At 42.4% G+C, this 27,897-nt stretch overlaps 1 protein-coding gene across 2 annotated transcripts; it reads left to right on the top strand.

Moving 5' to 3' along the window:
- Positions 1-61: 61 nt before the first annotated feature.
- Positions 62-27,277, top strand: LOC126389196 (serine/threonine-protein phosphatase 2A 55 kDa regulatory subunit B gamma isoform). 2 transcript variants are annotated; one of them, XM_050042751.1, is made up of 11 exons: positions 62-242; positions 646-965; positions 5,086-5,242; positions 14,383-14,480; positions 14,806-14,971; positions 16,398-16,510; positions 17,156-17,333; positions 18,784-18,948; positions 20,620-20,789; positions 24,390-24,481; positions 25,218-27,277. In XM_050042751.1, exons 3-11 carry the CDS (start codon positions 5,161-5,163, stop codon positions 25,510-25,512), a joined length of 1,359 nt encoding a protein of 452 aa, XP_049898708.1. In that variant the 5' UTR covers positions 62-242; positions 646-965; positions 5,086-5,160; the 3' UTR covers positions 25,513-27,277. The 2 variants fall into 2 exon arrangements, with proteins under 2 accessions (XP_049898708.1, XP_049898709.1); XM_050042752.1 differs by lacking the exon at positions 5,086-5,242.
- The last annotated feature ends 620 nt before the right edge of the window (positions 27,278-27,897 follow it).

Here is a 27,897-nt window from a genome sequence, read left to right as displayed (position 1 = left end):
GCAGCAGGACAAATCCTCTCTCTCTCTCTCACTCTCCCTCCCCCTCTCTCTACCTCTCGCTCTGCCTTTCATACATACGCCAGAGCGCAGACTGCAGCAGAACGCAGGGCCAGTAGGATTTTCCTCCTCATACTGGAACAGCCGAGAAACCAGAGAGACAGTTTGCCGCTGAGGAAGAGAGCGACATTATTCATGGAGGATCCACTGAGGAGTACCTGACCCACAAGCTGCCGAGTGTGTGGGTGAGTGTTTGTCCCACTGTGTGTGTGTATGTGTGTCCACGAGTGTGAGTTCACTGCAGAAGCAGCAGCACTGCAGATACACCGACCAGGGGCTCTGCTCATCCCTCTCTCCCCTCCCCCCACTCTTCTCCTCCTCCTCTTCATCTCCTCTCCTCTCCTCTTTTAAAGCATCCATTAACAAGTAGGGACTTTACCCATTTCTGCGAGCACAGGGCTGTGTATGTTGTGTGTGTTTTGCGAGAGTAGAATTGGTCTGGCCACACCTGGACTCAGCAGCTGCAGAGTGGCCACAGGGTGCGCTGGATTTTTCTTGCCTCACAAGTGCTGTGTGCTCTTCCGAGGCACAAATCAAGCTCACCCCTGGTAGTTTTTGAACTGTTTTTAAATAATCCTCCTCCTGCAGGTTTGTATCTGGCTCACAGAAGCAGTTGTGCGGACTCCTACGCGCACTCATCCCTCCTTCGGGACAGGCCCACTCCCTCCTCATTTAAGAATAGGATGCCCGGCTCTGCGCCCTTGTGCTGAGGAGGCGTCTGCGGGCAACAGTATGGGCGCTGTGCTGGCCGGCATCCCCACCACCCCCTCCACCACCGATCTGCCACCACCACGCTGCCCCACCGAGACGGGCGCTTCCCCCAGCCCCGCTGATGGGCGAAGACACTGACGCCACACCGACGCTCAACCACCGCGGCTTCCTCCCCGACCACAATTATGTGACTGAAGGTAAGAACATGACAGAGGACGCTGCATGTGTTTGTATGTTACAAAGTGTGTGTTTAAGTGTGCCCCCATGTGAGTGTGCTTCTGTGTGTCAGAGAGTGTGTGTACGTGACAAAGTGTGTGTCTGCAAAAGCAAGCTCAGGACAGCTTCCTAATCTTCTGTAAGCTGTGTGTTGATCGGACAGAGTTGCAGACAGAGCAACAAGAACTAGGGAGCCAACGCTCTCCTTTCTGTAGAATTAAGCCATCTTAGACAAGTTTTCCTCTCCTCTGTCCCTCCTCTTCTTCTCTTATCATTTTTTGTGTCCTGCACCTTTCATTTCTGTCTTTTCGTTTATTTGTGCTATTGCAACCTCTCTCTTACGTTGTGTAACAGCTATTTTGTCACACTGCAGGGAAGAATAGATCTGGCCTGTGTCCGAATGTGTGTATGTATGTCTCTGTTTGTGTGGGAGAGTAGTTTTTTCTGTAACAGCAGGCATCTCCAGAAAAACAAGCCAGAAATTTCCACCACATTCTCTTGCATGTCATCTCCCAGATCATGATACAGTCACACACATGCATAGTGTCTAATTAAGTATATTGAGTATCACCTCTATTAAAAAGTCCAGCAGCACTCATACTGTGCAAACCAATAAGTTCTTTTGGTTTGTTTCATAAAACAGGTGGATTATAACCTCGGATAACCCCCCTTCTGCTAATCTCAATTACACCACTAATCTCACCTGCACACTAGCTTCCCTGTCCGCCATTCCTGCCTGTCTGTCTGTCCCCAATCTGTTTCTTACACTCAGCTCATTGTTCGCCACGCCTCTTAGACCAGAACAGCGGATTATCATTTGGGGGTCATGAACGTGTTGCGAGCTCATTTGTGATCCTCGTGTCACTGCAGAAAGGAATTATGCTTCCTGTGTCTGTGCGGTAATATAATATCCCTCGTACAGAGCCACATACTGTAGTCAGGGGAGACCTGTAGTGCTGCCTGTTGATTGTGTAAATGCGTGTGTGTGCATTCAGCCTATTGTATTGCAGAGAAGATTGAATAATATCTGTGTGTTTGTGTGTGTCTTTGTTTGTCCCTGTGTGTGCGAGTGTTTGTCTTCTCTTACACATACAGACTTTCCATGAGCAATCTGTGTCTTTGTCCATTTCAGAAAGGGATTCTGATGAGTTAGTGGCAGAAAATCAGTCTTAACATCCATCACCAACCATCCATTATTGCCATAGCAACAGTCCGTGATGATAAACATGCCGCTTTTCATGCTTGGCCAATATGATTGACGGATCCTCTCCACCCACCAATAATGGCAGTATTAATTATTCCACACATCTCAGGCAGACACAGACATTATTCAGGGTGAATTGCTGATGAGCACACAGCAAGGTGGACACACCACTGAACACTATTGGCCCGACAGGACTGTGCAACTGCTGAAAATAGATAGTTGCAGAGGAGTAACTACTCTAAAAATCAATCTCACAACAATTCCCCATAATGGCCCAAAACAGATAAATTCCTGTCACAAATAAACAAAGTGATTCATTACCTGCCTCCTCTTCTACATCCACTCCAACCCCCTCCACCTTTCCTCAATGTTCACCCCATCCCCCGTCCTCCTCCCCATTTCCATCCCCCACTGCCTCCCTCTCTCCCTCTCCCCATCGGTCCTCTAATGCAACTCACAGCATTGCCCAGTGCTGAAGTGGCGCGTCTGCCAAACAATTATCCAACAGTGCTCTGAAGGCTGCACAAACACAATGTGTCTCTGTATGTGTGTCTGTGTGTGTGAAAGAGAAAGACAGAGAGAGGTGGTGCGTGTGATTTTATGCTTGGGTGTATTTCGCTCATGTGTGTCTCCATCTTTCTTTCTTTTTCGCCTGTGTTGCATTCACATTCAAGTCTGTGTCTTTGAGTGCATACTGTGTGTCTTTTTGTTGGCTCAGGTCTGTGTGTGTATGTACGTGTGTCTGTCTGCAAGGGTTTTGTGTGTGTTTATATGTGTGTGCGTGCATACATATGTGTGTCTGTAGATCTTCCCGTGGGGATTCCCCCTGCCCTTTAACTCCTACAGGGGAGGGATGCTTAACCTCCCTCTACCTTAACCCCCCTCCCCTTCCTCCCTTCATCTCTTACTCCCTTCCTCTCACTCCTTCTGCTCTCCTCAATATCTCCCTTTGCTACACCCCACCTCCGACTGGAGGTGGGTTCAAGGATGCATGAGGAAGTAATAACAACAATTACATATTGCATCAAAATTCTGAATTTTGACATTTTTGAGTAAAGTTTAAGTAAATTATTTATGACTGATTTCATAAATAATGCATTCACACTAACCCCCGTTATTAATGTGCATCTTATACAGAAGTATCAATGCTGTTGAGTAAAAACGAAACATATAAATGTTTGAATATAAATGTATACATACTCTAACATCAGCATTTGCTGATCGCAGCATTTTGAATATGAATATTTACTTGCTTGTTTTCATTTCATATAATTTCAAATCTCCATTCTTTTGGGTTTTTAAAGAAATTGCTTTAGGCTTTAGAAACCTGAGATGAGCAGATGCCATTATGTTTGACATTTTAGCAGATTAATGAATAATGAAAGTAATTGTTAGTCATCATACCTGTATGAAAGTATTGAGCTTTCCTCAGCTCTCACTGCTCTTTTCTAATTGGCAGTCAATAGCCCTTTTTACACAGACATCTCGCAATACTGCTGCAAGGAAGAACCTCATTACACCAGCTTTATTTTTTTACACAGGAACCAAGAAACAACATATCTTCAAACAACGGTTCATGATGCTCTGTGAATTAGTGGCCCACAAATGACGTTACGACTTTAAGTAAAGTTACATAATTAACATAAAGTCATGGAGGTTCGGTTTAGACAAGTTACTGTGGTTAGGTTTAGGAAAGGAAACATGCTGAGGATGTACCTTAAAATGACTCAAAGTTAACTCAAACTTCACATGATTCCGACCACTGCTCTCCTTGGGGAAGGTCCCAGGGGTAAGTCCTGTGTTTTGTGACCCATCCACTGGCCCTACCTGCCTCCTAACTGGGCTGCTCAGGACAGCTTCCTTTTTTACTCCTTTTAGGGCACTGGTCATTCCAAAATACGTTGGTTATGCACAAATTACTGGCTCATCGTCATGTGCGATATGTATGAATTTTGGTGGGTTAGATTGTGTGAGAAAATTTCCGAATAATGTGTGAGAACAGCCTGAAAAAATGTAGGCATAATGCCACCTTGGTATGTGATTTTAGACAGCATGCCAGTGTTCTGGAAGCAAAAGAGGCGTGATAGGCATGCGTTTAACACAACAGCTTCTGCCCCTACATACAACATAAGCGCTGGGCAGCTTTTTTAAACAATCTTCCTTAACTCTTCCTCTGTTCGGAGGGTAAGGAGCATGTGTCCCCAAGTTGTTGGACATTTTAGGTTACTGTTTTTCCTCTTTGAGTTATCTTCTAACTGCAGAGAGCTGCCTTTTTAATCTCACAGTAGTGGGCTGCACACATAACATGTCGTCAAAACATCACACCCGTCCTATCCTGCCAGTTCACACTTATTACACTAAATTAGCTTTGTTACTACCACCACTGCCAGCTTGAAGGCGGAACAACTCAGAACAACAGTCTCTCCATCCTGTGTTATGTGCACCTTTTATACAGAAAGGCGTGGCAGAATAACAGCACAACATTCGCACCATTGAACAGGCAGTGTAAAAGGGGCTAGTGTCAGTCACCTCGGTGGAAATGTGAGAGCTATCCCTGCTCCTTTTAACGCTCACCTGCAAAACTTGAGACATACTAAGACTCTGTCCCACAAGCTGTCTATCTCTGTCTATCCTGCATGTCTTGCAAGCCTTGGTGCCAAACCCAACATGTGAATACATCATGTTGTACAGATACAGAATGATCATAAATACACCATCAGTATTTTTTTCTCTTGTGAGTACTCATGGCCAGATGTGGTGATGCAGTAACTCAGTCCCTACCCTTAACCCCATCCACCCTCCCCGGTCCTTCCCTCCTTACCCTCTGCTCCTCCCTGTTGCCCTCCTCCCTCCCTCCCTCCCTCCCTCCCTTCCCTCCATCCTTGCTCCTCTTGCAGGGCTGCTCCTGGCTATAGCCTGAAGAGCTCCGCCCATCCTGTCCACCCCTCTCCACCCTGGAGTCCTCCCCCAGGATGTTGAGCCCCATCCAGGTCCTGTGCTCCGACATCACTACCCTTTCTCTGGAGCCCGAGCCGTTTGCCTCTTACACTGAAGGTGTGTGCTCTATCCTCTTCTATCCCGAAGGTCATATCTGTGTCGCACAGTTGCGCCCACATGACCCCAGTGTGAGATACGAGAGTTTGTGTGGGTGGGTGGTTGAATGTAAAAAGTGTGTGCGTGTGTCCTTTGAGTCAGGTGAATTCTCATGTGAGTCTGAGTGTTATAAATATCTTAAACATCACTTTGTCTCTGTCCGCCTGCCTCATCCTTTTTGTGTGTATTTTTGTACCTGCCTCTTTATTTTTGTCTCAGTCTGCCTGCTTCAGCGTGGATTGTGTGTGTGTGTGTGTGTGTGTGTGTGTGAGTGAGTGTGTGACTTGATTTCTTTAAATAGTTTGACTAGATGACACCCCATCTCCTTCAAAGCATCTATCATACTTCCACCTCCATTTGATATGGAGAACGACACACAGACACTCACACGCATCCACATGAACATGCACAGATGCACTCGCTGAACCACATGAGCACACATACTCTGCACATGTACTGTGCAGACATTCATAAACCCACACACGCACGGCCACAGCTCATGATTATTTTCCACTAATTCATCTACCGTTTATTTTCTCAACTTAGTGATTAATTGTGTGGTCTATAAAATGCCCAAACATAGTTAAAAATGCCTGCCACGGTTGCTCACAGCCTTCAGACTGCTTGTTTTATCTGACAAGCAGCCCAAAGTATTTAATTTGCCTTCATAAAAGACTAAAGAAGGCAGCAAAAATTAACATCTGAGAAGCTGGAATCAATGAATTTTATGAATTTTTGCCAAAATAAGACCTCAATTCTTCAAAATCAGAATTGTTGCAGAATCATTTTGTGTTGATCGACTAAATGTTTCCACTCTAAATACATCCAAACTGAAAGATAAGTGTGGCAGCATAAATAAAGGCAGAGAGTCTTCTAAATATGGGATTACATTTCAGTCTTTATTAGGTGTCGAGACATCATCTCAGTTTTCAGTATCGCTGGGGTTACTCTGGCTGTGAACGAGCTAAGCTCCTAATCTTTTTTTCTGTGTTACGGTCCCACAAATCTGTTTGAAAAACAAATTGATTTATATCAAAAATGAATCAGACATTGCAGCTTTTAGAATTCATACAACTGGAAGATGTCTTTGCAGCGAGGCAAAGCAGGATTACAGGTGTATTTCACACACGCTGAAGCCGGCTTGGTCTGTGATTCTAATTGTTTGTGTCTATAACCATTAGGCTCACACCAGCTCTGCTCCATTGTGCCGATGTGTGTTTGGAGAAATGGCAGATTCCCTGCTGTGCTGGGCTTAAATCATTCCTCTCCACACATGTGCACCTCTAACACAAACACATGCACCATTTTTTCCCCCCAATAACTCCAAAACTGCAGGACAGGGATCAATTTAACGTCTCCCTCCGGCAGTCTCTCCCCTCGTCTCCTTCGCTCCCTCCTCTCCCTTTCTCCCCCCAACCAGTTTATTTCTCTACAGGGTAATTGAGTACACACACTTGTGCACACGTACACAGGAAATGCGGGGTGCTTGAGCTGCAGCATGCACACACACGCTCGCCAACACACATACATACACACATCTCCTGCTGAGTGGTGGCTTGTCCTGTCTTTTAAGGAGTGTGTGTTTTTGGCTCGGCTTTAATGGTCTGTGTTTACCCAGTCCTAAGATATCTATAATTGGGACTGTAGGGCGTCTGCTCCCCTCCCTGTCGCTGTAGTAGCCTTAACAAAAAGAAATGAGGAAATCCACCTTCCTACCTATGCCACCACCCTTATCTATCCCATAAACCTCCTCTGTTCTCAGATGTGCCACAGATGAGCACTAATCTTAAGTCTAACTATTATTGTCAATGTTAATTAATCCATCTGTTTTTTTTCTTGATCATATGATTGTTGCCTCATGAAATGTCAGACAATAGTGAAAAATGATGATGACATTTTCCTGAAGGCTCAGGTGACATCTTCAGATTGTGTGTGTTGTGTTGAATCAATCTACCAGAACCCTGAGATATTCAGTTTACCATCACTTAAAGAGATACTTTTCTGATTTTCAACTAGCTTTGTATCGTGACAGTATGAGTAGTATGTTTAAATGAACTATGGTAAATTTCCCTCCATTTTACCAACACCCAGATCTCCCTGCTCATCTCCCAGCTCAACTATGTCGCTTATTTCTTGCCTAGTGTACTGTTTAACTGTAATTGGAGATTGTTTGGTTCCAGCCAGCAGCCATATTGTTTCCTGTGTTGAGACCAGGTCCCCAGGAACATGGTTTAGTAGGGGTGAGAATCACCAGAGGATCCACGATACAATATTATCACAATACACTATTATTGCGATTTTACATATGTTGCGATATGCCGAGCATTGCAATAAAATATGTTGCAATATATTGTGAATTACAACTGTAAATTATGTCCCTAAAGGAAAACTTTGCCAACATTTGTTTAATCTAATATGATAAAGTTGTCAGTCTGTTCATCTCACTTTAGCCATTTTCTGCTGCACCAAAATGTGGACTGAAAAGCAATTGATTATATTATTCTAGTAGGCGACCTAAAGTTTGATTTTTATTTGTAATATAATAATTTATATAATAAAAAAATCAATACTGTGTGACGATACAAATGCCACACAAATATATCACAATACTTTGCTGTGTCGATTTTTCCCCTACCCCTACTGTTCAGCCTTGAATCCAGTTTTTCCCTGCAGCCACCATTATAAAAGAGATGTCTGTAAAACTGTTGACAGGACACCTCAAACTGCAAACAGTGTCAATTACGACTCTTTTTGTTAGAAACTTTTGATCCATGGAGGTTTTATGTTTGTGAAACGTTCCTCAAGCTGAGAAAAGCGTTTTAAAAATCTGCAGTGTCATCACAATGTAAAGTCTTCAAGTCCTCAAGTATTCATTCCAACTTCATTGGAATGAATAGGCGCCATCTTGGCATCCAGTATCAAGGTATTATTATAAATGTATGGTTGAAACGGACAAGCCTGCTTTGCATCACCCACCAGCGGGAGTGTTCAGTCCAGTGTGATGTAGTGCATTCTGGTAGTTGTAGGTTTTCTGCCTCTTGAGCAAAAGCAAATGCCACAGTCCTCTTTTTCTGTTTACCTTGGTCATATAGCACACAGTTCAAAAAGTATTTTCGTCTTTCTACTGCATAGACAGCCTAGTTTTATGAAAAGACCATCATTCCAGCAGTGAAATACTTTCTCAAGACAAAGAAAAGTAACAAATCCTTGCAATTGAGAGGCTTGAATTAGGGTGTGTTTGTCATTTTTACTCTAAAGTTGTCTGTTATTAAACTGTTGAAGATCATTTTTTTCTAACCACTTAAGCTCTAGTAGTTATTTTACAGTTCGTAGTGTCGTCCCCAAAGTTTCAAAGATATTCAATGAAAAAAAAAGCAAATTCTCAAATTTCCAAAGCTGGAGCAGCAACAGCATTTTGGCTTAATTAAAGACTTAGAGTATTAAGCAATTACCAGAATTGTTGTTGACATCTTTCCTGTCGATCATGAATCATTCCAGCTCTCCCTACAACATCATGCTGTGATCGCTGAGGAGCCGCTGTCCTTGTAAACACCTCACAGCGCATTTGAGTGTTTGTGTGTTTTTCACTCGTGCGTGTTTTTTCATGCTTCTTTGTGTCATTGGGTTCATTCATGTTTGTGTGTTGTATTGTGCTGAAATGAACTGTACGTGTGGGCGCATGCACTTGCAGTCACAGTGTGTTCCCCCAGCTCCTGCAGTGTGGCGATGAGTCAGACAGGCCTGCTGATGCTAATGGACTGTCTGTGGGAGACAGACACAGCTAGCTTGCTGTACTGTTGCACACACACATCCACACTATATTGACTTGCAAGTTGACAGCCCAACAGATAGTCAAACACACACACACACACACACACACAAACACATCAGGATGCTGGCCAGTTGTGCCTGTTACAGGAGAAGCCCAGCGCACATGATGGTACTTGTTTCTGCGATAGATGTTTGTGTTCCTAAAGGTCTATTTTTCTACTCTAATAGAGAACATCAGAGAGACAGATGAGGTGTGTGTGTGTGTGTAAGTGAGACAGAGAAACACAGGCAGATAAAGAGGATGAGAGTGGAGAGTGTGTGCTCCATATTTTATTCAGCTATATTGTGTGCCGCTCCTGTGAGTTTTGCTTAGCTTAGCTCTTTCTCTGTGCGACACAGTTATCTGTAAATGTGCACACGCACACACAGCGTCAAGCCTAACATTTGCTGTGCATCGTTACGTGACTTGTGAATTCAAAGCTGCCTGGTGTGCGTACATGTGTTTGTGAATTTCACTGCATGTCTAGAGTTTGTGCTTGAGTGCTGTCATGAGTGTGTGTGTGTGTGTGTGTGTGTGTGTTTGTGTGTGTGTATGCATTAATTATCTGCATATCCTCAATTTGGACCATAGTGTCGGCTCCATCTCCTGGTATTAATTTAGCAATGTTTGTTAGTGGACAAAACTGCAGCACCATAATTATTTTACCACGCTCCCTCTTCCTGCGAGGATTGGATTGATGAATCCCACTTCCTCCTTCACCAGACTGCCATATACGGCTAACCGTTACGAGTACCCCTGCTACTGGTTGGCTCAGCCTGTTACCATGGCAACCCCTGCTCACCGAAGGACCCCTCCACCGCCTCCGCCCCAGCGCCTCTTCCCTCCACCTCCCTTTCCATCCTTTCCATCCATTCTTCCACCACCACCACCAGCAGCACCACCACTACATACACGCTAACATACAGCCAGGCGGCAGAGTGCCGTGGGGGAGGGATGAGAGATAGCGAGAGATGAATGTGGATAGACAACCAGGAAGAAATGAGAGAGTGAAATGGGGCAAAAGAGAGAAACTAGGGAACAAGCGATGACAAAAGAACGTGTGGGGGGAGAGTGATTGAGAGAAAGCCTGGGATTGTAGAAAGAAATTGAAAGTGAGGAATAATGAAGGCACTGCAGTGACTGGGAGATCAAGAAGCAGTGCAAGAGTAGTGGAAAAATGATAGAAACCAGTAATACATGAGATGTGTGAGGAACAGGGTGAATAAGGTTGTGTTAGTGTAGAGATTGAGGAGCAGTCCCTGCCTCCCCTCATCATAAAATCTCTCTCTCTCAAGGCCACCACAAAATAGGCAAGGCTACAGCTTTGAATCACTCCGACTCTCAATAAATACACTCTCCACACTCTATTTTTATTACAGTCAGCGCTTGAGGACCATGTTCTTTTCTATCAAAACTGAGCTCAGTGGACCCCTTTTGTCAAAGGCTTATTGGGATACCACATCTGACATTAAATTATTTTTAAATCTAATCTGTGGCATCTTTGAAAATATTTTTTGGTCGTGCTGTAGAAGTCAGAGCTTTTGTTGTATAAAAATCTCTGTGAGGCAGGACTGCTTTGGAGGCTAGTGCAGTCAAAATACACCGTGTTGATGAGACTGTGGGCTGTACAGCTTCTGTCTCCATTACCTTGAACATAAATTGAAGTTAACTGTAAGTTTTTTGTTTTTAGCTGGCATAGATTTATTGTAGGGATGCACGATGATATCAACACATCATCGGTATTGGCCGATATTGGCCTTGAAAAAGAACAATCAGAATCGGCCAACATGCTTTTTCTTATTTTGCACAATGAACGAATATTACATATATTGAAAAGCATTCTATTTCATGTCTTCGTCTGCTGGTGGGCCATCACGAAAAGAGTATACATGCATAATAGGATATTAATTCCACTACAGCAGAGACTTGATGACAGAAATTAGCTGGTGAAAAAAGTGGATAGATTGATATCAGTATTGGTTATTGGCCAAATAAGTTGTTAAATATCGGCATATTGGATGTCAGCAAATATCCAATATCGTGCACCCCTAATTTATAGATTTTATGGTCAGCAGTGAGTAGTTTTCTGCAAAAAATGATTGCCTGATGTTCTATCAGACACAGCTGTGTGCAGGCTAGGTTAAAAAAAGTGTGGCTATGCTAGGTTAGCAACACAAATTACACAAAATACATGCAAGCAATTTGACCTCAGACGTTTTAAAATACTTTCATTGAAGCAACATACAGGTGTTAATAAAACAGTTGTTTGTGGCATATAAAGTGGAACTGGATGTCACACTGACCCATTCTTGTTGTTAAACCTTTGCTGTGTGGAGCTAAAGAACGACCGATTCCTCAATGAATAGTTTGACATTTTAGGAGATACACACATTCATTTTAGTTCAGAGAGTCAGATGAGAAGGTCAGTACCACTCATGTCTGGAAGTTAATCATTTAGCTACAGCCAGTAGTCAGTTAGCATAGCAAAAAGACTGGAAACTGTGAAACAGCTAGCCTAGCTCTAACAAAAATTTTAAAAAATCTGCCCAACAGCACCTCTAAAATGCACTAATATACACGTCACAGCTCATTTATTTACGTAGTAAAAAATCCAAAGTGTAAAAATGACAAGTTGTGGTTTTAAGGGAGGTTACGTGCTGGAGCTATTATTGTCTAGGCCAGTAACCTCCCAGTGATGAAAAGACTATAAGACTTCAGACCATTAAAATAGCTTAAAGAGCAGTGAGCTGATTTGAACAATCTGAGAGAATCATGCAAATTCAAAATCTGACTCACTGCCTCATCCACCAGCACCTGAACTGCCGACCTAAAACTGAACCAATTCTGCACCATGATAGAGTAGGATGGTGGGTGTCACGAGGGGACAACAACATATGCATAAAATTTTGCTTTAAAAAAAAAAGCTTGAGAATCAATTGAAAAGCACTGAAGTCATCACCATGGTGATCAGCATCACCAGAAACTGTCTGTCCTTAACACGGCATTTGTATTTACAAGTGTCAAGTCAAACCACAGATTGGAAACTTCACAACTGAACTGAACATTCACTTAACCTCAGCTGGTAAACAGACTGGACTTGTTAACTTGTAAGTCAGGTTTAGTGTTGGTAAGAAGCTTGAATGTAGGAAGATGACACAGCAATTCAAAATATGGCAAATGTAGCATTTACGGGATGATTGATTTTTAAAATTGATCCAGTCACGACTATGTCATTCTTGATTTTAAATGGTAAGCAAACTAGCAAATTAGCTTACACAGCGTGGTTAACTTGAGTTTTGAGTTTAGCAGCCTGGTATTAACATACATTTCAGGGATCTGAACACAAGTAGACAGCTGAGACATATCACCTATTATGTGACCAATATATATCTCTTGTTGACCATTTTGTGTTCCGATTTCGTTCCTGCCTTGGGCACTTATGCTAGAAGGTCACAGGGCTGCAAGCACAGTAATTACATCCACACTCTTGCTAGCTGCTCACTTATCATGTTAGCGGTTCTGTCGGTACAGCTGGAGATATATCGCAGTCAGCAGAATTCAACACGTCTCCTTCTCAGCGGTGTAAACCACAAGTTTCATTAGGACACAATACCGTATTGATTGTTAGGACAATGACATGATATATGATGATATCACAAAGGCTGCCACTATACGTTTTGGATTTGATTCAGGGGCCTGAGGTTGATATGAGAAGATACCATTGTCTGCCTTGCGCTAGGCCATTAGCACTGTTTGAATGTTTAGGACAGAGGTGTGCTTGGATGGAAATAGTGACGCAGACATGCCATAGGAATTTCAAAATAAAAGCATATTTTAAAGATGATATTTTCACTTTGCATTGATGATATTGAATCATTGTCCATTGAATCGATTAACCGATCCAGATCAATCCATCATCATAACCCTGCTCCTTTAATGGGGCAAAACAATTGGCAGTCACACAACACTCGTCATAAAATAGTTTATAAAGCATTAGTGAAACAACCGCCACATCCTGCACTGATGATGTAGTTCTTGTCAGGGATGTATCATAACGCATTAGTATTTACACTACAATAGAAATGTGGACAAATGCATCCCAGACTACCTCAGCAAGTGGTTTGAGTGATTGGACCGTAATGCATATTGGTGGTTGATTATACTTGATTTAAGCGCTGTCCACTTGTGATTGGATTGCCCAAGGTGCATGTTAAGACCAGGTATAAACAGGCTCTTAGATAACCTGTAGATGACTTTACATGGCTACATCTTTCATTGAAACTAAGTTTCTGAGTACTATGAAAGAGGTTTAACCACCAAGATTTTTCCTCCCTCCAGATCAGCTGTCTGCAAATAGATATTTCAAAATAAAACTTGCTGTATAAAGGGGAAAAGAAAGGAGGATAGGTAGACAGAAATGCAGTCAGGAGATTACATGTAACATTAAAACAGATTCAGGTTTCAGATATCACGCTGACGTGCCCTTCATTGGACAGTACAACCAAGTGCTCTCTACTCCTCACTGTGTGTGCTGTGTGATGAAGGGAGGTCCACTGAAAGCACTGAGTCAGTAAATGCAAAGTGGTTAATAACGTGCTTGCTCTTCATATTACAGTGCTGTCACTGAGTCAGACTGTGTTGGTGTTTCGGGACACAGAGCTAGTGATGGGGACATTGTTGCAAGTATGCAAATGGGGGTCCTGGAAAATTATCTTTGAATGATATTTAGTCACTAATGCAAATACACTCTAAGTTGTGTTTACACTTAAGAACACTACAGAGATGAAAGAGTGCGTAATTACTCTTATACACACACACACAGACATGAACATGAACTCAAGTGTCACTGTAATCTTGTGTACTGGAAGTGTCATAGTGTGCGTCACTGTGTATGTGTCACACTGGAACACGGATAACACCTGGGCCTAGTGTGAAACAGCTGTGTGTGTGTGTGTGTGTGTGCGTGTGTGTGTGGGCTAATATGTGCTATATAATCTGAATTTTCTCTTGAAGCTTAAACAGAAATGCAGAATATTTGTGTAAGTGATCAAATATTGTTTTATTCTACATGTTAATTTGCATATTGTAATCCACTTACATGTTAATGCATTGACTGTTGACTTGGTTGAATAATTTATAGCCAGATAAACAGGTTATGTAGATGAATGATGATGCGTGGTCAATTAGCTAATGGCTACTCCTCCTCTCTCTTTCCCCACCGTTCTTTCCTCTCACGCTATATTTCTCTTTCTCTTCCTCCGTCTCTGCCTCTGTGTCTGTCTCTCTCCAGCTGATATCATCTCCACTGTTGAGTTCAACCACACCGGAGAGCTCCTGGCCACAGGGGACAAGGGAGGCCGAGTGGTCATCTTTCAGAGGGAACCTGAGGTAGGCACACACACACACACACACACACACACACACACACACAAATATACAATTTTTCATTCCAGCTGTGAGAACAGTGATGAACGCACACCGTTCCCCTCCAGCTACAGTCTAGATTGATTGATTAATAGTTGATACTCCCGCTATGTCAGAGACTGTATCATTAAAGCTGTGCAGAGTCCGTGCCATGCTATTTCTTCACATGATCAAGGTGAATGAGGCTGGCTCCAGCCTAGGGTGTTGCATTACATTACTGTGATTCTGTATGTGAGAAAGTGCTCATCATTGTCCCCACATTTCCATCTAACTGCTTTTCATTCCACAGAGCAAGACTGAGCCATTCTCACAGGGAGAGTATAATGTCTATAGCACCTTCCAGAGCCATGAGCCCGAGTTCGACTACCTTAAGAGTCTGGAGATTGAGGAGAAGATCAATAAGATCCGATGGCTGCCTCAGCAGAACGCCGCACACTTCCTCCTCTCCACCAATGGTGATACAGCCCACACACACACACACACACACACACACACACACACACACACACAGACACACACAAATACATGCATCTTAGAGGAAGATGTGGAAGGAGTGATGTGGGTTCATGATCTTTTGTGGGAAAGCACTTCCTTTAAACCAGTTTGAAAGATTATTTCACGTTGTTTCTCCCTTAAGGAATAGTTAGGATTTCTCCGAAGTGGGGTTGTATGAGGTGCCTATTTACAGTCAGTGTATTACATACGGTAGATGGCAGTCGGAACACCCCCAGTGTGCAGAAACAGACTGGAGTACCGCCATGGAAGTTAAGTAGTGCGCTGCTGTGGCCGGGGGTAGCAGCAACACAAAATTTTAGCCTCCAAAAAAAATCGATATCAGTTTAAGTGTACACTATATTTAGAATATTTTCACAGCTTTAGCTCACCATCAGACAGCTCTTTCCGAGGGGGGACTGAAGCTATTATTTATGCTCTTTTCAAAGCCACCAGACTCCTTTGACAAAAACAGTATTTTTATCCAGCAGAAAACCGGAGCTGCTGGTCTACCACTGCCTCAATCGGATAATTTTTTTGTGTTCTTGTGTAACTCTGGTTAATTTGAACTGACCCTTTAAAACACCAAAGTCACACAATAACACACACAAATTACTTGATCAAGGCAGTGGTAGACCAGCAGCTGCAGTGTTCAGCAAAGTAAAATTAATTAATTCAAATACTCCAAACTATCCCTTTAACAAGTGTTTGAGTTTCTTGAGCCAGAAAGCACATTTCCCCTCGCCTAAAGAGATAAGAGTTGTTGCTTGTGTTGCATCACATGTCTGCAGTGCATTAGGAGTGTGTCTGCCTCGGACAGTTTACATTAAGAGTTTATGGCTGTATTGGAAGATGTATAGATTTTCCCACAGCGCCCTGTTATTGATTTATTTAAGTAGTATATTATTTATGATTTAGGGTATGAAAAATGTAAGACCTGCCTCAGCAGTTGGGTAATGCTGCTGCTGGAAAGCTTGCTGTCATTTTTTCAATATAATACAGGGGCTCTCTGTGTCTGTCAGCATTGATTACACAAAACCTTGCTGTTTGCTCATTTAGAGCTTCAGAGTCCAAGCTGTCTTTCAGAGCTGACAATTTGGAGTGCGGTGGATTAGCTTGTCTATTAAGTCATTTCTTTTCAAGTTCAAGTGCCTGAGTTGATCATGTCTTTCAGTAAAATCCTAAAACAGCTCCTTTTTCAGATTTTAGGCTTTTAGCTTCACCAATTTGAGATGATATTCCATATTTAGCCTACTCTAATATGTTTAATCACATCTAATCTAAGACCAGATAGCTTCCTGTGTCAGCAAGCACCTTTTATTCATTTGTCACACTTTCCGATTAAATCTGTTCTTATCTGATCACCTAACGGCCCTGTCTGATTCCCAGATAAGACCATTAAGTTGTGGAAGGTGAGTGAAAGAGACAAACGGCCGGAGGGGTACAACCTGAAGGATGAAGAGGGTCGCATCAAGGACATCTCCACCGTCACCTCCCTACAGGTAACATCTTTCTGTCTGTCTCTATCTCCTGCACGGTAAAACATTCATAAATGCAGTGGGTTGTGTAACAGAACTGGGTCAGTGGGTACAGATGTTTTTGCATGTGCAAAAATGGGTCACTGGCACAATGGTACATGTGTGTGTGCATGAGTGTGTGAGGGCAGAGGAATCCTCTTTTCCCCGCTGAACAGCAACACAACATCTGTACTACGCAGAGTGAGCCCATGTGTGAGCGTATGCACATATAGTATGTCTGTCTTTGTAGAGCCCCGAGAACATGTATGTGTTATGTGACGCTGCTCCCGCTGTGCCGTATGCAAATAGAGACACACATTTAAGTTGTGTGTGAAAATGGAAATCATGTATCGGACAAAGAAATTGTGTTTTAATGCAAATGCGAAGATATGAAAATGCAGCCAAATGAGCTTTAACTCATGCACCGAATTGGCTCTTGATCCTGCTATCAAGCGGGCAAGTTGGGGCTCCAGCAGTAATGTATTATTGATGTCAAAGGAAGTAATGCATTAAATATTAATTCATGATACAATGACAGTATTTAGATTTAATCTACTGTCTGTATCATCTGTCTTCTCCTAATCAGTTACGTGTGGTGTTTAACTGCTCTCTGTCTTTATGTCTTTAAAGGTGCCGGTGTTGATGCCGATGGACCTGATGGTGGAGGTGAGCCCACGGCGAGTGTTTGCCAACGCCCACACCTACCACGTCAACTCCATTTCCGTCAACTCCGACTATGAGACCTACATGTCAGCCGATGACCTGAGGATCAACCTCTGGCATCTGGACATTACCGACCGCAGCTTCAGTATCCTTTGTGGGTTGTGCTCTACATTGATAGTGAGGGGGAGAGAAGACACACATATATCATCATCACATGCACAAACTCATATTAAAGCAGGACTGGATTTATTAAAGCACAAGGACACAGATAATTAATGCATACATTAACACATAGATGCTTATACATGCACAATAATCAAATCCCACCCACACACACTCTCACACAACTCCCACATTGCAAATCCCACTTTGTTGTATAAAGAAATGCACAAAGACACACAGTGTTGGGGGAGGGGAATATTATTCTTGAGGAGTGAAAATGTAGCTTAATGAATAATTCAAAGGCTGCATAAATATTTCAGCCCCGCTCTGAGTTCTAATCCAGCTCAATAGGACACAGTACAGTCACATCCATGACCCAGACAGGATTTATAATATTACAATTTATCTGAATATGGAATTACTTTTCTCCCAACAATCCCCCCAAGATATATTTAAATTGGTTTGCTTTATTTCTTCTGTAAATTATTTACAGTGTGAGGGTTACGTATACATTTACATACACTTGTGTGTGTGTTTTTTACATGAATTCAAACACAATATAATTAGTTTTTCATTTGGCCAGTTAGTGAATAGAACTGATAAAAGGATGAATGAATGAATACGTACATACAGGTTGACTTCAGCAGGTAAAAACCAGAGATGTATAATAATGCCTTGATACTGGACCCAAATATGGCGCCTATTCAGTCCTATGGAGTTGCTCACCTGGCACATACACCAAAAAGGTTCCCAGCTTCTGTGTTAACATTTGCGGTAGTGTTTCGCACGCTCGCTCTGCCCACGAATTCCTGCTTGGCTCATAAAATTTAAATTGTGATGACATCACAGATTTTTAAATCGTTTTTCTCGACTCAAGGAGAAAAATAACAATAGAAAGATTCATGATTTACCTTGTTTGCAGTTTGAGGTGTCCTTTCAATGGGGATCTATGGCGAAAATGTTTTTTGAGTTGCAGGGGATTTTTACGTATCAGTACCGTGTGAGGCCACTGCGGAAAATTGGAAGCAAAGCTGAGCTGCGTTCCTGGGGACCTGGTAAAAACCAATGACTATATATAACGATGGACAATGCGTCTGCACATCCTCCTACTGTACATGAAGCCAAAATACGCTGGATACAGCTGCTGCCATCTTGTGCTGGTTAAGTCATTCGGAGCCAGAGTCTGTGCTAAGGTGATCTCGCTTTATCAAGTTCCCAACGTCCGACCCAGTTGCTAGCAGCGCCATCGATTCCGACGTCAACCCCCCTTTTTATTTCATCACATAACTAATTAAAACCAAACTTATCATCTCTGGGGAAAAACTTACCCCGTTTAACCCCTGTCATGATCGGGGCAGGGTTTATAGCCTACACTGCAGGCCCTGAGAAGTGGACTCTCTTATGTTGTTTTCCTGAGCAATGCTTCCTCTCAGACATTGTGGACATCAAGCCAGCCAACATGGAGGATCTGACAGAGGTGATCACGGCGGCTGAGTTTCACCCCCACCACTGTAACCTGTTTGTCTATAGCAGCAGCAAAGGCACCCTGCGCCTCTGTGACATGAGAGAAGCAGCGCTCTGTGACAAACACTCCAAATGTGAGTAAATATGTTGAGAGCTCGAAACATACACATTATGTTTTTAAATATACTCCATCTCCTTAAGGAGCCTTAAAAGGCCAAAATGTCTGATACTGGTACTTTTGCGCATTTTAGCCTATGAATAAGTTTTCAGATGAAGGTCCAACCTTTCAGGCAGTCATGTGTTTCAAAATATACAGTTCATGTTTGTAGCAATCTTGGAACCCAATTGGGTCAGACTTTGATAAGCCTGTTGGGGCAATGGTGAATATTTTGAGGGTTCCAATGTAGCCAGTGGATATCTGGGCCAAGACATCCTCTTCCATGTGCTGGTCATTTCAGCAACAGATATCTCCATATGAATACAAAGGAAAGTTAAACTGTCGTCAGACATTAGCCGATGGGTTCGCATTTGCATTTTGCATTTTGGCCAGTGCTTTTTGCCTCTTTTGCTCTCCACACCTGCTGCCCAAACGTGATTGGTCACTACTACTCAGACTAAACAGAAACCAGAATGCTTCCGATACCAAGATCTTATACCATTTCCTTCAGATTCTGCACAGTCATGCAGATATCTGTTTATAGAGATGATGTTTTTAGGCATGCTAGCAGCATTGCTCCAGGAGGCAGTGTCAGTTGATCGGTCAGTCCGCCACTTTTGCCCAGACTGAAATATCTCAAACATTATTAAATGGAGAGAGCAAATGCCAGTAGATTGGCTGAGGAGTGCTACTTCATTTGTCATGTCCCTGCATGACAAATTTTAATCACTTTGGGGATCTCCTGACTTTTCATTTAGCTCATGAAAATCAACTTGCAGAGACTTGCTTAAGATACTTAATCCATCAGAGTGGACTATCATTATTAGTTTGCTTTATGTATGCATGGTTATGTAGATCAAATCGGGGACTATCATCTGTGGTGGTGATTTGATACTTAACACTGTTTATTCAATTTGTAATGTTAATGAACTCAACCTGAAAAACCTCAGGTATGTTCATCCAATAGAAAGTAAATTATCTAAAACCCAATCTGTAATAAGTGATTTCCTTTCAGTTCAGGAGCACAATATGTCTCCTTAGGATCATTTTTTACCATCTGATAATGTTTCTTTCCACTCCTGGTCCATTAATGTAGAGCAGGGTTAGTTTACCCATAAATCTGCTGTCCTGAAGGGACAACAATTCAATTCATGGCAAATTTTCCTCATATGCTTCAGATTTATTGTTTCCTAACGTTCTTTTCCTTTTTGTTTTTGTGTACTTCGAAGTTGAAATGGCCAGTTTCCCATGAGTTCTGACCAGTATGAGTCACGAGCGCAGCGAACACTTCAAATTGTATTCAGTGGAGCACCTCCACAGGCAGCAAGGGATTTCATTTTTGTTTGTTACATTCAGTGAGAAATACCTGTATTTACCAGGTTTCTGTCTTTGTAGAAGACGTGATTGTTCTGTTTGAGATGTTCTGATATTAAGACACAGAGCAATTTAGACAGCGACGCCATGAACATACAGAAGTCACCTGTGTGGTCTGACTGCCTTATAGATTACTGTCAGCATATAGACTCATCTGAGACATCTTTTTATCTATGCTCATGAGATAGAGACACACATAGTATCATCATGTGACATACTGTTTTTGCCTGGCTTCAGCACTCACCCTCCTCTCCCTCTCTCCCACCATCTCCAGTGTTTGAGGAGCCCGAGGACCCCAGCGCCCGCTCCTTCTTCTCCGAGATCATCTCCTCTGTGTCCGATGTCAAGTTCAGCCACAGCGGTCGCTACCTGCTCACCAGAGACTACCTGACTGCCAAAGTCTGGGACCTCAACATGGAGAGCAAGCCCCTGGAGACATACCAGGTGTGTGACCGACCACATGTGCAAATTACGAGGTTGAAATACAAAAAACATGAGAATGAATATTTTCTCTCTGGTTTGGCTGCTGCGGTGAGATTCCCTCAGGCGAGCAGCAAATTGACTCTGGGGAAAGGTGATCCGATCAGTTGTGGAGGGAGCATTAACATATTGTCACTGAATCCTCTCGTCTGTTGAGTCACTCCACTGTTTTATTCCTGCTTCATCAGCTGACTGATAACATTCAATCATTACTAACAGCCTCTATCACCCAACATTCTCATTATTACTCTGCTGATGATACCCTAGTGCCAAAACACATGCTGCTGCCACAAAGTCCTGCATATGTTTAATTTTCTTTACATTATTTTATTCATTTATTAAATACATAAATCTCAATTACATAAAATTACTGGAGGACAACAAACAAACATATGCATCCACATGCTGGGAAATAAGTAACTAAGAATAGAAGGAAGTTTCTTTTCTCTCTCTTGAAAATTATATTTTACATTATGGATATGTTGTTGTATATGTCCTCATTTGTTATGTTATTTATTAGATTAGATTGATTAATGTAAATCTGAAGAATTAATTTACATGAACACATAAGAGCCATTCTTAAAATGTATAACCACCAGTTTGATTTATATTCCTTTGAGTCCACAATAAAAAAAACACCATGTTATGAAAATCATTTACTACAGACAAGCCTTATCATTGACACAAGGCCGGAACATATTATATTTGGCTGTATTTGATTCTGTGAGGTGTATTAGAGATGTCACACATTAAACCTAAACTATAGGGCACTTTGGAATACAAATCCCCAGATCATCTGCCATATAGTTCAGCAATTTTTCCCATAAAAGTCTTATCACAGAGCAGTCCCACAAACCTCTCACATCTCCAACACCTGCTGTCATAAATTAACCCTACGTTTGTGTTAATTTTTTTTTTTAATATATATTTTCATGTGTAACAGATAAAGTTACAGATTAGTAGGAGGAAATTCTAAGAAAACCTGAATTCATGGCTTGGATAAGAGACACTTGATAATCGATCTCAGACAGCATTGAAGCTGTTCTTCTGGCTTGTGTTGGCCCAACAATTCACAAAGAATGGATTGTGGCCACTGAATGGCCACTGGTAGCACCATGAATTGCACATCACTTGCAACCGCTGTCTGTCTCGTCTCAAGGCCCACTTCACAAAAGATATTGCACTAATGGTGTTACAGTGCAAACACACTGGTGATGGTGAGGGACAGGTGGAGGGCATGCACGGCTGCAGCAGGAAAGAACTACTACTATATTTATAATGAGGAGCAGTGAGATGACAGGCTGACAGAGTGTGTGTCGCTGTGCCATTGGTTGATAGTGAATCAGCTGAAAACAGCTGATGACTAAATTGACAGAGGCAGACAATGACACCTAGAGATAGTGAGTGAGCATGCGTGCAAGGAGTGAACGGCAGGGTGAGAAGGAAGACTGACAACCTGAGCATGAAAAGTATTATCTTCCTGACTGAACTTTTGACAGAGCTTCATGAGGCTATTAACAGAGATTTTTCTGAATTGGATTGTTTTTGTAGTGAGGTTCATTTGCATAGAAAGGGGCCTGTTTTGCATATTACCTAATTTAAATAGCACAGGAGCTCGGAGTTGCTATTTGCCTGACAGTGCAGTTAAGGTCACATTTCACCATTTGCAGTTGCTTTAAGAATTACAGTTTATTTTGGTATTATTTGTGCAGATGTAGCAGCCGCAAAAGACAAGCAATCCTTTTGTGAAGTTGCTCATCTACACTGGCCTTTTCTTTAATTTGTCACCCTCCAGCTTGTCTGAATCCCATACAGCAAAGTTCAGATGTTTGTTACGTGCAGGATTTAGTCTTCAGGCACAGTCCAGGTCAGTGTTGATGCTCAGATTCTTTAAGTAGAGCTTTTTGTTGCAGATCAAATGAGAGTCGTTTGTAATAAATGTTCACTTAACACACAAGTGTTTGTGACTGCTGGGTGACTAACTGTCCTTTTACTGAAAGAGGGCTTTGTCATCCTGGAAATATGAATAATAAGAGACAGAAATGAATCATGGGAAGATGGTTGTCTCTCAGAATCACAGGACTTGCTGATGATTAGATTTTTCCAAAACCTTTTAAGGATAATTGGATTGATTACGAGCCAGAGAATGTACTTTTTCCCGTGAGTGCAGAATCACCAGAAACTGTTGCTGAGGCCTAAGTTTTTTTTTACTATAATCTGTAGATGCATCAGATTGTGTGTATTTGGCAGATTAATACATGTGTGAGACAAGCACGAACAATATTGCTTGACGTGCTGTACACAATGTACACACACAAAACTAACTATAAAGCTGATTTTTTTTTTCTATTTTTGCGTGTTATCTTTCTCACATCCGCACACAATTTATCTCGTGTGTCACTTCTAAGTGTTTACAATCAGCCGCACCAGCCTCTGTTTATGCAAATATGTGCAGTAGAAGTATTTATCAACTCCTTCTTTCAGAGTGTGTTTAGTATTCCTGCCGCGGGCGTGTGGGTGAACATGTGTGTGTCTGCCTGACGTGTGAGGGCCTGTGAGGCCGCCAGGAGTGGGAGGCCAAGACGCACTGGAGCTATTTATAGTCCGCCGAGCCTCCACTCATAAAGCGAAACGGGAAGGAGGGATACCTTACACAGTGCCCGACACCTAGATCTGCAATGCAGCACAGAGAGGGAGGAAGGGGGGGAGAGAGGGGTGAGGGCTTGGGGAGGAGTGTGAGGATGTGTGATGAGATGAGGAGGGAAGAATAGAAGGAGAGTTTGTAAGTGAGAGGATGAGAAAGAGGGTTGGCAGAGGCTGAGTGGAGTAAACTGAGGGGAGAGAAGGGATTTCAGGGCTCTGACTCTGGTAAACTTACACTCTTACTCCTCCTGGAACATGAGAAATATGTACAGATCCATGAGGGAGGAGGCGCTGTGCTCTAAATCAGAGATCACGCACACTGGGAAAAAGAGACGATATATATTCAACTTCAGCTGACACTGTATCATTTCACCCCGGGCTGAGAGACCCATAGGGGAAAACAAAAATGTCACCTGGTTTGATGTACAACCGTGAGCCGACCTCAGCTTGACCATTTATTGATCGCGAAGCGACTGTTGACTGCTGACTTTATGCAGAATGTGAAAATAGGGGGCCTAATGCAGAGCGCAGCGGCTGCAGGAAGGTGTAGATTTCAACCCCTTGCATCACACTGCTGACACAGGCAGGTGCAATGAAAGCACAGGGGAAAAGAGTTATTAGTCAGTGAATACGTGTGTGTGTGTGTGTGTGTGTGTGTGTGTGTGTGTGTGTGTGTGTGTTCACATGTGTGTCTGTATTATCATGCCCTTGGTGGGTTTGGATGTTAATGGGTTTACTGATATGGAAAAGGAGTTTAGATTAAAATGTACTCCTGGCCCTCGTATTGCTCAGGGCTGGTGTTGTGTCTCATTAGAGTTGCCTTCAGGGAGGTTTGTGTTACACGTTTAATGTGTTTTGTCTGTCTGTGTGTGTGTGTGTGTGTGTGTGTGTGTGTGTGTGTGTGTGTGTGTGTTCTTCCAGGTTCACGATTACCTCCGCAGCAAGTTGTGTTCCCTTTACGAAAACGACTGCATCTTCGACAAGTTTGAGTGTGCCTGGAACGGCTCAGACAGGTACGTGAAGTGTCTGGATGTGTTTCTGTGTTTCAGTACTAAGTGTTAAGAGAAATACTCAGATCTTTACGTACGTAGAAGTACCACAGTGTTCAAATACTCCATTATAGGTACTTTTGTCATGTACTTTTTTCATGTCTGGCTATTTTCTGTGTTGTAAAATGTGTGGCTGCCTTGTCTACTCCAAAACAAATCTATCTATGGGTACAAATTAAGTAACCTAACCCAAGTGAAGTCCTGCATTTAAAATCTTACTCAAGTAAAACTGCTGGGATGCATGATATTGGGTTTTTCGCTAATATCTGATATACCGATATATAACAACTTATTTGGCCGATAACCAATATCGATATATCCAATTTTTTCCCACCTAAATTTTGTCTCTTCTGTAGTGGAATTAGCATCATATTATACATGCATACTCTTACCGTGATGGCCCACCAGTAGACGGAGACATGAAATACAATACTTTTCAATGTTTTATTTTTTCAATTTCAATTTTGAGGCCAACATCAGCCGAGTCCAATGACGTGCCGATATTATCATGCATCCCTACCATGCATCCCATCCCTTTGTAATTTGGAGGAAGTGACCCTTTACATTTAGCAATGGAGTTAAGGGTTAAGGTAGTTTGGGAAGTTAATATAGTCGATTACAGTCCTCACCAGATTAATACTCAAAGAGAAAAGAGAATGAAACCCTTCAGACTGTAGTAACTGATCATTTCTCTCCTTAGTGTCATCATGACTGGAGCCTACAACAACTTCTTTCGCATGTTCGACCGCAACACCAAACGCGACGTGACCCTGGAGGCATCACGAGAGAGCAGCAAACCCCGTGCCGTCCTGAAGCCGCGAAGGGTCTGCGCCGCCGGAGGAAAACGCCGGAAGGACGACATCAGCGTGGACAGCCTGGACTTCACCAAGAAGATCCTCCACACAGCCTGGCACCCGACTGAGAACATCATTGCCATCGCCGCCACCAACAACCTGTACATCTTCCAGGACAAACTCAACTCTGAGATGCATTAATGAAGGGATGTCAGCAGCGGATACAAACGAGTTTACACCTGAACACACAGCTATGCCAGAATGTACACATTTACGGACATACACACACAGGAATATGCCTAACACACACCTACACAGTCAGAAAACACACACACATTTAGGTCTACTCTTTGACACACTCCCTCACCTCCTCCCCACCCAGCCTCCCAGAACTGAAAGGACCTAGAAAGGGCTAGAAAGGGAACAGGCTGGATTACGCAATGGATTATGGATTGCAAAATTGTCCAAACTGTGGATTTCTTGATTGTTAAGCTCTGGATTGTGCTTGATGGTGTGTTGATTGCTACAGCTCAGCTTCTGAGAGGGATAAACCCCCCCACCCGGACTGGAGAGATGTTTACATATTTGTCTTTTTTTTTTCTTTTTTTCTTTTTTTTTTTTTTCTTCAGGCTCTTTTGCTTTCTCCACCTCCTCCTCCTCCTCTCCTTTCTGTATTTGTGTGCTCGAACAAAGCCTATTCTTATCCCTTGCCCACTGTTTTGTGTAACGAAAACCCTTCGTGGTTGTCAACCAGCGGCACTGATGAAAATGGGGCATTTACGTAACTGGCTGATTTTTCCGATCAGCTGAACACCCCCCTTCCTCTGTTTTCGTAACTTCTTGTTAAATGATGTTAATGATGGTAATTATGATGACGATTTAAAGTGATAACGTGTGATGTGCAAGGATGAATTCGAGACCCTTCCCCTCAACCCAAGTGCACCCAGACGCCTCTGAGCTCAACTGGACCGTGTTCAGTCAGTGAGGTCAAACATTGACAGTCCTGCAGACAGAAGCAGAAGTTACACCACGGCCTAATGTGAGGACACACACTCATATCTGCTCCACAGTGTGTTTCAGTCATTAATGTCATCTCCGGCCCTTCTCTGATTGTGGATTCTGCTTCTGGTCCGAGGCTACATCGTGTGCTACTTTGCCGTTCAATACAACTCAAATCAAGCAAAAAAAAATAAACTTAAAAAATGAAATAATTTCAACAATCAAGCAAAAAGATGCTGCATGTAAAACCAATTTAGCCTAGGTGTTTATAAATTGACTGACTGACTTGGCTGCCTTCTTAACCATTTAGACCCAGCTGTACAAAGGCTTCAGGGGCCCCGGGGCCCCGTGCAGCACGAGTAACCATAGACGACTGAGCTCTCCTACCTTTATTTGTGTCTTTGGACACTGAAGCATGTTTACCAGTGTTCGGTTCATACACTTACATGTACATTTTGAATGAAGCCGTCCAAGAATCAGTTTCTCCTCGACTGAAACTGAGAACCAAGGAGAATGGGGAATGTTTTCATTAATGTTGTTCTCTAAAAGAAAAAAGAAAAAAAAATCAAAGGGCCTAAATGGTGTCTGTATATATCAACTCTGTTTTTGACATGTATGAGGTTTTGTTTTTTTAAACATCCTTAAACGGACTGCGGACACGATCATCCGCCTCGATGACCGCCTCCAAAGCTACAGCAGAGAGATGGTACTCTAATCTCCTCAGCCTTCCTCACTTGATTACTTTGCTGATGTGCAGAAGCTTTTATTTTTTAGAGAACAGTTTATTCTTTTATTTATCCTTTTCTTTTCCTGTCAGTTTTCACTCCACCACGTCCTGACCAAACTAATGTTGATTCACATATTTTTGTGTTAATGTATGTTGATGACAAAATTGTCAAATGGACAGTTATAAATAATGTTAATATGTTTTTTTTCTGAATAAAGATTTCAACGAAATTGCATCCAATGAGCGTACATCTGTGATTTTTATTGCCATGTAATTATATGAGACTGATAGTAATTGCCAGTGCCATTATGGAAATGTGCACACTTTATAGCTTCAATTTATATGGACCTATTAGGGCTCGTCATTACAGTCTGTGGTACAGGCGAAGGCATGTAGTCTGAGGCGCCACCTAGTGTCAGCTTACACTTCCTGCACATAGTGTGAACTCCAGTTAAGACATAAAAGTTATCCTGTCCTGCTATACTGAAAGTGAACTAGGCTCTAAGTAAATCTTTATTCAAAAATGTAATCTTGCTATTAAATCTCATTCATAGACTTTGTTTTTCACAACAGACATTTTGACTTGTCCTGGCAGGAAAAACACAGGTGGAACCAATCACATTCAAACTGCAGTGACTGTTTTCTTGGCCACCTTGAAGCAGCAGTAACAAGTTGAACACAGCAATGACATACATGTTATCGCCTTATAAGTTAATATTGCAAACTTGTTTACACATCCAGCAGTTACAGAGCAACAGTATCATTCATATGGAGTCATGTTTCTGGATACCTGGTGACTGTAAGTCTAATATTCAGTCTCTTCTTTTTTGCTTGAGTCCTCACTAAGCCCAAGAAAGTTG

The sequence above is a fragment of the Epinephelus moara genome, chromosome 4 (genome assembly GCF_006386435.1).
Source record: "Epinephelus moara isolate mb chromosome 4, YSFRI_EMoa_1.0, whole genome shotgun sequence".
Lineage (NCBI taxonomy): Eukaryota > Metazoa > Chordata > Actinopteri > Perciformes > Serranidae > Epinephelus > Epinephelus moara.
Note: the sequence above shows the minus strand (reverse complement) of the source record. Positions and strands in the feature narration are given on the sequence as shown.